Here is a 12765-nt window from a genome sequence, read left to right on the forward strand (position 1 = left end):
TTGGCTTATGTTAGTGATGGCTGATAGTGCTAGTAACTGAGATAAAGTACAGAGGTGGAAAAGGTGGTTTTGAAATCAGGGTAAGTCCAGTTTCAGAAATGCTGAGTTTGAGGGGCTTTGGATATTCAAATAGCTATAGTAGCTTGGCACTCCTGAGAAGCTTAGGGACATAGATTTAAGAGTCACTACATGAGTGGGAAAAGCTCTGGGCATAGATTATGTTATTCAAGAGAACTATGTAAGGTGAAGAGAACAGTGCTGAGAACTAAACCTGACAAACACCAACTAAAGAAGAGAGGAGACATTTCCCTAAGGAGAAAGCAAGTGCATGTTTACATTAACCTGTGTGTGATGGGGAGCCAGGTTAAGAGGGAAGCAGTAGAGACCTCAGTTTATTAGAACAATAGAAGAGAGTGATCTCTCTGATATCACAGTGCTTCTAAACTTAGAATCTTAGCTCTGTACAGAAAACGCACCAATCTCTCATTCCAGCTCTTAGGCTCATTTTCCAAGCTCTAATTACACTGTTGGGCACATCTATCTATCTATCTATCTATCTATCTATCTATCTATCTATCTATCTATCTATCTATCACCTGAGTTCTAAGATCAATATGGCCAGAAAAATTAGCCTCTTTCAGAACATCATGCCCTCCTTTTTCCTCCACTCTGAACAATATTCTCAATGTTTCCTTCTTCTAGCTAACTCTTGCCCATATGTTGGAGGGTGTAAGTCTCATACTTTTAAATCCTCAATAGTACCAATCAATGCCAATGACCTAAGATGTACTTGATGATTTTTTAACTAATAGTAAAAACAAATAAATAGTAAAACATGATAGCTTATTTTAATAGCCAAACAAATCCTTTTCCACTGTAAAACTTTCTTAATTGGTCATGATATAGTAATAAAGTTTATATTTTAAATTTAATATGTATTTTTTGTTATTCCATGATTTTCATTTAGAATGCTGCTGAATAGAGTATTTCTATCTCTCACTTTAAAAAATGAAATCAAGTAGGTAACTCTTTACATATGTGGTTCCTTGACTAATGTTTTCCTTCTTTGGGTCAACTGCTCTCATAGAACAAATGATTTCCCATCACAAGTGAATATATTAGAAACAAGAAAAGCATTATTTAAGCAAATAGTGAATTAAAATACATATATACATCATTATGGAGGTGGGCCAATGAGCTAAACAAGAGATATGTCATACCTTTTTCTTCTTCAGCAACTTTTTGCTAGCATCTGCCTTCATAGCAGTAATTTCGGGAACTATCCTCCTGCCATAAGGTGAGGGCATTGTCTCTTCCAATTGAAGTTTCTTCACCTTAGGTTTGCCAACTTTACCTTTTATTGCTTTTCCGGCCATTCCAGCCATTAAATCTTCTCGTTCTTGCGCTTCCACTTTCTGAAATATAATTATAAAGGAGGCAGAGTGAGAACAGGTGCATACATAACATTAGGAAAGATAATACCTACTGCATAAAAAATTAAAACTAATTTTATTCACTCAGTAGGAATAAAGCTTTCCTTTCAAGTGATTTAAGATAAAGTAATGGGAAAAATAATAATTCTAAGTAGAAGACCTGGGTTGTAGCCCCAAGTCTGTCTAGCTTATTTGTAGTACAAGAGGGTAGTGAATAAATGACCTACATGGTCTCCTCCAATTCTAGGACCCAAGGTTGTATTATGAAATCAAGACTTCTGATGATGTGGTATCATCAGAATTCTAGCAAATCATACAAAAAGGCAATTATGTTAAATATGAAGTTATTCTTTACTATTGCTTTAGCCATAACAGGAAAAAAAACTGTTCATAAACAAAGTCAGAAAGTATGAAAATTAAAAGGGCCATCTTAATGTTTTGAAGAGTTAAGAAATTCTTATAACATGATAGCTTAACAGAAATAACATAAGCTTTGAAATCAGACAGATCTCGATTTCAATCTTAGCTCTTCCATTTATTAGCTATAAATCCTTGGTAAATAACTCATAAAGCACCTACTATGTGCTAGACTTTAAAAATCATGTGACCCCCATTTTATGGATAAGGAAACTGGAACACTGCGAGGATAAGTAATTGCTCTTAACCATAATGATATAATCCCTCTCTAAGCCAGTTACTTAACCTCTCTAAGCTTCAGGATCTTCATCTATATAATAGGTTAATAATAAATAACCTCTCTCATTTGTTTTGGTGGTGGGAATCATTCTGAGGATTACAGTGCCAACATAGAATAGAGATTCAATTAGTTTTATCATTAGATCTTAAATGACACTGATCAACATGAAAATTAAGTCTAAATATTTTCAATGTAACAAAACCATATCCAAAATAAATTCACTGTTTGGACCTACTTTGCTAACTATCAAATAATAAAATAAGGTGACAGATTAAAAGTGAAAGAGCAGTATTATTCACTGGGATTGTTTTGAGTGGTGCCTTTTCAATAAGGACATTTATAGGCATAACCACAAAAAGTTTTCTCATGTTAATAGTGATCAAATTTAAAGCAATTATTAGATTTCATTAATATTAATTAGGAATAATACTTTCCCTTTGTGTATATATATGTTTATTTCATATTTAATGGATTGTTTCCTATTTAATTTTTAAATGTATAAGTCAGTAGATATAAAGGGTCTCAAATTTTTTAAAAGCTTAATTCATTAACAGTAGAAGAAAAGCATAAACTAAGACATACTTGTGGCACTTGAAAGATTAATAAGAGAACCCATGAACAACTAAAATATTCCAGAAATTTTAGTAGGCAACTAATATACCACACTCATCCTTAACAGTTCTAATTTTGATTTAGGCCATGAAAATAAAACTAGAGTATATGGACAATAAATGAATGAAACAGCTAAAAAGTAAAAATATATATATATATATATATATATATATATATATATATATATATATATCTCACATGAATAATAATAAATCGTAATTACCTTGTGCTACTCAAAATCAGATGATGATATTGCTACATAAATTTGATTCTAAAATATTGAGTTAATTGATTAAAAACAAATTGGCCAATTTTATATCTTTCTCTACATTTTTATTTTTTAAATTAGAATTCTACCTGGAGAAAAATAAGTTACAACAAAAACTATTAATTTTTTTCTGTTATAAGCCCAAAGAGATCATCATTCTATTTTTCTGAAAATCAAAGTATCTATATCCTATCATATATACATGATAACTGCTCTTTGGAGGAAAAACATTAAACTGAATCAAGCTAATTTGAAGTCAGTTAATAAAATTCTTAACTGGTAGAAAGTATTAGTATTTAATTTATCCTAAATTTCAACCCCATAGCTTTATATATTCATTCATAACTTTTCTTTGTAACTTCACAGAAGCTTAATCCTAATGCAGCTTATACACACATTAACTTCACAGAGTTAAAGGAAATTGAGATAATTAAAAAGAATTTTCATTCTGGTTTCATGAATATTACTTTCCTAAATATGTCTTAACTAGAGGCCCGATGCACGAAATTCGTGCAAGGGCCTTGGCCCCGATTCCCACCCACCACTGCCGCCACGGCCCCTGCCCATTGCCATGGCCCCCGCCCGCTGTGGCTTTTTCGGGAAGGAAGGATGTCCGGAAGGACGTCCAGTCTAATTAGGATATTATACTTCTATTATTATAGATAGAAACTTAACCTACGTCCAGTTCTTCAACAAATGCTGCTAAATCTTCTTTCCAAAGATCTGAAGGAGATTTTCTTTTAAGATCATTGACCTCTCGCCCCTATGATAAAAAGAAGTAGTATGATTTTAAATATCTGATAATAGAAAAAAATGTATAAACGGTAAACCAAAATATATCTTTTTGAAAAAAGAAAAACAAAGATATGGATAGCACTGAAATAGTTTCAAATTATTTAACCCACAAAAGTTCATACTTTTGAATCTCTCTGTTTAATCAGTTCTTCAACTTTTTCTTTAGTAAGAGACCACAGAGACATATTTAAAATATAATTAAAATCAGGGCCTGAAGGAGTTCCTGAATCAGAGGAACTATCATCATGCTGGTTTTGTGTTTCTTCCTCTTCTGTTGCCTGTAAAAAATAATAAACTTTGTATTAAAGTCCTGTATAGCATCAAATCATTGTTGAATTTTATTGAATACGGATTTAAAAATTCCATTAATGCTATATTCTTAGTGCTACATCTTCAGTTAGTGGAGTTATTTTAGATTATCTGCACAATTACCTAAAAATATATTTCCTATAAAAAGCTTGAATGTTCTAAAAATGTATAATAAAGTCTTCAAAAGGAGTGGTATATTCAGTCCCTATTCATCCAGGAATATGATAAAAAAATTAACTGTATTGCCCATGCACTATAATTCACAAAATGAAAAGACACAAAATTAATAGAGTGGAACTAAAGTTTTATCACTGCATCTTGTCAGATTTTTATGTCAGTGAGTGAATGAACAATTTGAAACCCAAAATAAATGTCACTTGTGAAAAATGTTTTACAGTTATACTAAATATGCTAAGGTACAGTCAATTCTCTAAGGATGAATTCTTTATAAAAATTCTATAAAGCAAGGCTAGTCAGGTAAGGACTAAGAAAATTCACTTAAGAATTTAAGAGCTGTTGAGTGAGAGTCTGAATTATGAGGGCTATTCTAAAGTTTGACTCATAAGGTCTTCTTCACAAGAAAGGATTGCAATAAAAAATCCTCATGTTAATACCAAATTTCAAAATCCAATGAATTTAACAGAAATTGTGGGTGACATTACCTTTAAATCTTTTTAAATAATAACAGCCATTACATAAAACTGCATCTAAATTGTTTAAGGCACTCAGATAATTAAAAATGACTGAGTTAACCATGACACTCCATTAAACAAAAAGTTCACTTTTGGTAACCAAAAGAGAAAAAAAAAAAAAGTTTTACCTTTTAATTTAAAATGTTCAGTAAAATAATACATATAAACAAAGTCAAGTTTAAGTAAATATACTTTAGCAACAAAAGGAGAAAAGTAAAAAAATTGTAAAGCAAGATGCCGCATTACATAAACAAAACTGTGAAATTAAGCAACAGCAGCCAAATAAGGAATACTGTTGTTCAGCTGATAGATCATTAATGGGTACCTAGATAACTTGTGATAAGTTTTAAAAATTCATCATGAAACAGTGTGCTGCTATGGAATATTTAGGTTGTTACACTACTAAAAAATACTATCAGAGTGTCATAAAATCCTGTTTAGACCCATACTTTACAAAGTATATTTGCTCTAGGTTTTGATGACACTGGAGTATTATTTGTTACCGAGCACTCTAAAATATGTTTATCTATCATTGTTAACATGAAGATGACTAAGGATACTTTCAGAAATTAAAATATAAAAAAACTTTTCAAGTTTCAATGACCAAATTGTACTATGATTTTGAAAAAAATATATACTATAATCTTCTAATTATGTTTTATAATTCTCTCTCATCCAAATTCTACACAATAGGACAGGCTTGTAAAGGTGCTCCTTTTGTTACCTGAACCCACAAATGGAACCCACAAAATGAACCCATGACCAAGATGCTGAGCAAATTCTGATGGTGGCAATGAATTATTAAAACCAAGTACTAGGTTTTATCTATGAAGTCTATTTCCAACAGAAGGGCATTCTCAAACTCTAAACACATATCTTTTAAAACTAAGCATTAAATTCATTAGCTCACTAGTTGATTTTTTTTTTATGATACAGTTTAAACTAACAGTGATACAGAAGGACAAATTAGTATATAAACTATAACTTGGGGGTTACGAATGCAGTAAAACACATTGAAAGGAAAGCAAAATGCTTGTTGGGTTATCTTAATTCTGAATGCTCCCCATCTTATCCTACCCCTTTTTCCTCAAATGATGAATTAGCCTATTATCTTAATATGATGATTTGCAAAATATATAATTTATTCAAATTTTTCTCACTCTAATATATAGTATTCTATTATCTGTTCAAAATTGAAAAAAGCTATAATAGTGTAAATGAAAGCAGCATTTCAATACAGTTTGGTGAAAAATCTGAAAAACAGTATGGTTGAGAACTCATAAGTATAGGGAAGTTTAAAGTTTCAGTTCCAGTTATATCACATGATCATAACTGTATTTTAAAGATGCTAACATCAGTATCATATGTACACAATAGTCTAATTATGTATCAAAAATTAATCATTTCCAATTTTCTTCCTTTTGTACATTTGTGTTCTCAACAACAATGTTGTATTGCCTTTCTAAAATTTTCCTTTAATTATGCAAGACAGCAAGAAACTAATTCTTGAGGGGAATCTCAAAGTTCAATATTCCATTCACTGAACTAATATTAGTACTTTATGATCTGAAATGGACAATTTAATTAAAACATCAGACTTTTAATCTCAAGTTCCAGGGTTTAAATCTCAGCCAAAGATCTAAGCACAGGACAGAATACAGATGGTACTCGATAAATACTATAATATTGAACATTTTGTCTCTACTCTTCCCAGAAAAAATTGAAACCAGATCAAGTGAATGGTGACTAGATAACGATGCTGTGACCAGAGAATGACCAGTGTAAACTTATTTATGTACTACCAGTATATTTCCCAGATAATATGCATGCAGCTCACAAAAACCACCACCATAACTGACACCCTTTAATGGCAGGCTCAGAAAAAAGGCCAAGGAGACTGAGCTACCTTCTCACACCTGGAGTCATTTCTCCAGGCCCTGGTTGAGTCACACTGGCAAAGTGCTTTGTGGTGGGTGTGCACTGCAAATTCCTGTACTGTATCTGTTCTGTGGATAAACAGAAGACTTCAGTCTCCAAACAGACAACTTAACACCTTAAGAAGTACTAAATTTAAGTTTTAAGGGTTGGGTTTTTTGTTTGTTTTGGAAGTTGCTTTTAAAAGCTTCTCTGAATGTCTTGTTCTGCAAATGATTACCTTTTCTTGTGCTTCTTTCCAGGCTTTCACTGGGTCAGATTCATAACCTCTCTGGACTAACATTTGAATCAAATCTTTCTTTGACCTATTCTCTATGTGAGGGAAAAATAAAGTTAGGATCAAGAAAAGAGATTCAATTTGTATTTGTTTATATTCTACTGATAAAAATGTCTTCTATTTAATAAAGAATTTTTCCATTTTAACTAATGTTCAAATTTTTAAAAGTTGTGTCTTACCTATAGTAATTTTCCCTTGTATCTTCTCTAAAATGAAACGAGCTTGATTGTTAAGCTTTGTAGATTCTGCTCCCAACATCCCTACAAGCCACTCCTTACGTAAACCATAATAACTTAATCGTAAATCAAAGAATTCTTTCAAAATGTCTTGCACAGTTTCATATTTCTTCAGACATCCCATATGATCAAAGAGTACCTAATAAGCAAAGCACAAAGTTTTTGAAGATTATATAAATCTGTACTGGTATTTTTAACTTATGTGACATCTACAGTATTTAAAATCATAATACACTTATTTAATCACACACCACCCCTAAAAGCCAAAACTATTAAGTACATTTCTGTAAATATTCCTTTAGTGACTGATGAGCTCAATTCTCAAAACTGTGAAAATATTTTAAATAGAAATAATTTTGAAAGATAAATATAGGTTCTTTAAAAAGGTTACTTAATGTGGCTATAAAACCACCTAAGAAAAACATTTTTCCAATTAAAAGTAAACATATTCTATCTCTAAGTTTAAATTTGTTAATTTTTTTCCAACTAAAAATAAACACATTCTATCTCTAAATTTAAAATTTTTAAATCTACAAGTTCTCTCTCCTATATACTCAATGGATGTGCATTTGCCTCTCTGTTTTTATAATTGTGATATAATTCACCCAAACTTCCTCAATTTTTTTTTGAAATTTTATTCTCTATCCTTTTTCTTCTTTTTGTCAGCTTTTCTTGACATTTTTTATGGTACTCTTTCTCAGACACTGTACAATTGCTGGATTTTTTTTTTTAATATATTTTATTGATTTTTTTACAGAGAGGAAGGAAGAGGGATAGAGAGTTAGAAACATCGATGAGAGAGAAACATCGATCAGCTGCCTCTTGCACACCTCCTACTGGGGATGTGCCCGCAACCAAGTTACATGCCCTTGACCGGAATCGAACCTGGGACCCTTCAGTCCGCAGGCCGACGCTCTATCCACTGAGCCAAACCGGTTTTGGCCAATTGCTGGATTTTTTCTTTTACTCTTCTTTAAATCTAAAAGCTAATTGGAATGGATGGGGATGGAACAAGGGTAAACATACATATTAACTTCCTATCTTCCTCTACAACTATATAAAAACACAAATACACAAGTTTAATAGGGCAGATTGGAGTTATGAGGAGATAATTAAAATGCTAATGGAGACAGGCATAAGGCAGAGGAAAAGCCTGCAACAATCACTCTCATAACTAACTTTTAGTCAGTATGTGCATCCTGAATGTTCAAGCCCAAATGCACAAATGCACAGTTGGGATTAAGAGTAGTAGATAACAGTAGAGGAAAAGAAATAAATGTACAGCAAATGTATGGGGGGAGAGGAGGGAACTGTATTCAGTGTTAACTATAGCCACTCACATCATGAAACCAATTACAAAAATGCAACGTATGGCATGCGAGAAAAGTTAAATTAATAGTAAATCTTAATAGTTACCATGGAATTACAAGTAAGAGTAGTTTGGAGTTTAAAAACTTTGTGCAATCCAGCAGCTTCTGCTTGTGCTAGTTTCTCTTCAGTCATTTTCACCACAAATTTCACAGTTGTATCAGTATGATATTCTTTATAATCAGAAATTAATGCTGGTGTTTTATCTGTTCCATTTAACATAGGTTCTAAAACCTGTTCTTTGTATACCTATAAAAGATTTAACAATAAGTAATGCTTTTCGACACACTCATATTCTCATACCACAAGACATGCAATTTTTAAAAAATTCTCAGTACCTGTGGGGGGGGGAGGGGGAAGGGAAACCTGGAATCATGCATATTCTTACCAGAAAGAACTACTTAATGCAATCCCTCTTCACAGGCAGCTCACATACTTATACTAACCTGTGTCCAAGTCCTGACTGGAAGCTCTGTAATCTCTACTGTATTTCTATCCACCACAAAAATTTCACCACTGACTGCATATTGGTTCTGACCAAGTTCTTGGATGGTTCCTTTAAAGTTTTTGTAGTTTGGAAGCTGTAGAGAAAAATAAAAATAACTTAAAGCTTTGACTTCTGTCCTATGTGCCAATACCACATTTGAATGCCTCTAAGTCTGTGGTCTACTGCTACTGACAGATGAGCATGACTGAAATTCAATTCCTCATCCTCCAAAGTCCCTCTCCAAATTAAAAAAAAAAAATCACTCAGTCTTGAATTCACAGCTTCTGTTAAAATAATCTATCCCCCAATCGCAAAACCTTAGAATCATCTTTCTTAGTCTTCCTCGAATAGTACTTTTTATCCTCCAGCTTATTGTCTCCACACCTCCTTTTCCCCTAGATCAGTGGTTGGCAAACAGCGGCTCGTGAGCCGCGGTTTGCCGCTCTGTTGACTAATGAGTTTGCCGACCACTGATAGACTCTCAATTCCAATAATTACAGGCTGCTGCTGTTCCTTGTGATTAAGCCCCTACCCCAGTGGTCGGCAAACTCATTAGTCAACAGAGCGGCAAACCGCGGCTTGTGAGCCACATGCGGCTCTTTGGCCCCTTGAGTGTGGCTCTTCCACAAAATACCACATGCGGGCGTGCACGTACACAGCGATTGAAGGAGTACCCTAATTAAGTTAATAACAATGTACCTACCTATATAGTTTACGTTTAAAAAATTTGGCTCTCAAAAGAAATTTCAATCGTTGTACTGTTGATATTTAGCTCTGCTGACTAATGAGTTTGCTGACCACTGCCCTAGATTAATAACCCTTTCATTTCCAACTGCTTGGACATTACTTTGAAAGCCTTCCACAGTCTTTACCCAATCTAAATTTTCTCCAATGATTTGCCTTCCAGACCACTACTCTTCTTCCACATTTTGCTTGAATATTGTGAATATTCTTCACTTTCATTCACTCTATCCAGCAGCCCTAACACATATTCAGCTCCACACACCCCATTCATTTATATAAATGTTACTCATCTTTCTCAACCTAATTACAAGTGCTCTCTCCCCCTCTTTTTAAAATTGATATTTGTTATATCACTAAGAAGTTGGGCATGTAGCACAGGACATTTCTTCTGGCACACTGAGCAACTATCTTTTGTCCCTGCAAACTTCATGCCTCAATGTCTTGTCTTGACAACAGATCATCTTTTTGAAGACAGAGATCACAATTTTTTCTCTCACCACTTAGCACATTGTCTCAAAGATAGATAAATTGGTGGATAGAAACAGATTGGTAAATAAATAGATATATTAGATACACAAGAAGCACTGGTCAATACATGGAATAAAATACCCTAAAATGTAGCTGAAAGGATGAAAATAAATACTATAATCATAAAATAGTTTGATGGCTTCTGTTATATTTTTTGGTAATATAAAGTATTTAAGGGGGAAAACATTTTGAGTAAACATGAGTAAATCATACACATAATCTAATTTTTGTTTTGTTTTAAAATACAAAAATAAAACTTGGCAAGAAATACATTAAAATATTAAGTTTGTTTCTACATGGTGGGTTTATTAAGTACATTTTTCTCTTGGCTTACTTATATTTTCTACAATGAGCACTACCATTTTGTAAAAAAAAAAAAAAAATACAAAATACCTTTATTTAAATATCATGAGAAAAAGAAAATTTCCAGATGATTTTAAATCATGTGAAAGTGTCTCAAGATAGACACTTTCTTGAGAGGTTTCTCTTGAGTGGCATTTTGGGGAAGAACTAAACACAGTGAATGGTATAAAAAAAGGGCAAAATTAAAAATATCAGGTGTTGTTAAGCATGGGTCAGTAGTTTGGAAACATGTTAAAGTTACATAACTTTGTCATAAAAACATTATTCTCTATATAGTTTAGATATGAAAGCCTGAAATACTGAGTATTTATATATTTCATTAGTGTTTCCCCATAAGCCTTATCTCTAGGACCAGGCTTTTTCCAAAGTTTGTATCTTTTACAATAAGCACATATCTAATTGAATACTAATAAAATAGTTATTGTCTATAATATGTTCTAAAATAAAAATGGTTCCATTACTTTTTTAAAATGACAGGACTCTGTAGTTTACACGTTGTTGTTTTTTAAATAAGCAATATAAGCAACAAATTCTAAATAATTACCATGGGATGAGGATCCAAGCCATCTAGCATTCTTCTGACATTGTTTACAATTTCCCTAGCATCGTAGTTGGGTAATTTACATGCCCAGCCAGTACCAATGCCCTCAGCACCATTTATTAAAACCATAGGAATTATGGGAATATACCACTCAGGCTCTACCCGTTGATTGTCATCATAAAGGAATTTAAGCAGGTTGTCATCGACAATAGGAAAAAGCCGTCTTGCTAAAGAGCTAATAAAAGGGAAAAAATATATGGAAAAAAAGTCATGGTTTTTGGAAATAAAATTTAATACACAATTAAAAACTACATTTCAAAAAATATTTTTAAAAGAATGCATTTTTTAAATTTTGATTACATGTGCTTCATAGTAACACTGACCTAGCCTTATTACCAAATACATTTCTCTGAGGCATAAAGCTAGAATAAGATAACCCAATTTTACTTCCATACTTACCTACCTAAATTCTTAATATTGATAAATAACTTTTTAAGAATTTCCTCTAACTCTGTCTAAGTCACAAAACCCATCTTCAGCCTAAAAAGTTAAGTTGGGTCTGAAAAATCCTTACATTCATTAGGACTGATTTCACCAATAATTCATAAAAATTTATATCAACAAACTTCATTCTATTTACTATCAAATAATTTAAAATATTTATCCTCAACAATCCCCAATGATACTTCTCCATAATTACAATTCTATTAACCATTTAGTTAGTTCCAACAAACTTCAAATAGAACTTGATACCATTACATCAGCAAACTGTTACCTTAACATTGTGAAAATGTAACGAGGGCTTGCAGCATCTTTGCCACCATGTAGGCGAGTTCCAAACTGACCAATAGGCTGAAGCAAGTTAATGTTGTTACTTCCCACAAAGTTCTGAGCCAAATTCACAATAGTCATCATCAGTGCTTGCTATAGAATAGAAACAGAACATAATATTAATATTCTAAACTTTAATTATCTGTAGGTATTCCCTAATTTTATTAAAATCCAAACTCAATTCTTTTACATTTTCAAAGACCTTATAAAAGAAAAAGTATTTCATTATGCTTCATTGTCATTCTTCACGTCTGTAAGCATAGTTCTCAACTGATTGCAAACTTAATTCTTACTTCTCCATGATGATAAGCAGACATCTCAGCAACAGATCCAGCCAACTGGGCAACTTTTACTTCACGTTTGTCATTCCTTTTGAAACAGGTAAATAAAACTTTTCGTTGGCCTGGTTTAAAGCCTATTTTGAAAAAGAATAATTCTCTTTTAAAAATATTACCGAAAATGTAGTTGTAATATTTCTTTTAGTGACAAAAATGTCCTAATATTCAAGAAAGAAAAGGAAAGATATAGTTTGTTTTTGAAAAATTACTGACTGAAAATAACTGAGATTCTATAACAAAGTAAGTATAAACTAACATGTTTTGATATTTCAATCTATTCCAAAAATGAAGTATCAATTGAAAGACCATCT

General features: G+C 32.3%; 2 protein-coding genes across 3 annotated transcripts in view; one reads left to right on the plus strand and one right to left on the minus strand.

Annotated features, from left to right (window-relative positions):
* RARB (retinoic acid receptor beta) overlaps nt 1–12765 on the plus strand; it is a 728677-nt gene that overhangs the window by 667834 nt on the left and 48078 nt on the right. The window lies entirely within an intron of this gene.
* The window catches only part of TOP2B (DNA topoisomerase II beta), a 63150-nt gene that overhangs the window by 11069 nt on the left and 39316 nt on the right, over nt 1–12765 (minus strand). For both annotated transcript variants that reach the window (XM_080674943.1, XM_080674942.1), the window contains 10 exons: nt 12410–12531; nt 12061–12209; nt 11289–11520; nt 9069–9203; nt 8671–8871; nt 7198–7393; nt 6962–7053; nt 3928–4083; nt 3690–3773; nt 1221–1415 (listed from right to left, as the gene is read on the minus strand). In XM_080674943.1, the coding sequence (XP_080531069.1) occupies nt 1221–1415; nt 3690–3773; nt 3928–4083; nt 6962–7053; nt 7198–7393; nt 8671–8871; nt 9069–9203; nt 11289–11520; nt 12061–12209; nt 12410–12531 (1562 nt within the window). The remainder of the gene's footprint in view (nt 1–1220; nt 1416–3689; nt 3774–3927; nt 4084–6961; nt 7054–7197; nt 7394–8670; nt 8872–9068; nt 9204–11288; nt 11521–12060; nt 12210–12409; nt 12532–12765) is intronic.

Source organism: Plecotus auritus (genome assembly GCF_963455305.1).
Source record: "Plecotus auritus genome assembly, chromosome: 6".
NCBI lineage: Eukaryota > Metazoa > Chordata > Mammalia > Chiroptera > Vespertilionidae > Plecotus > Plecotus auritus.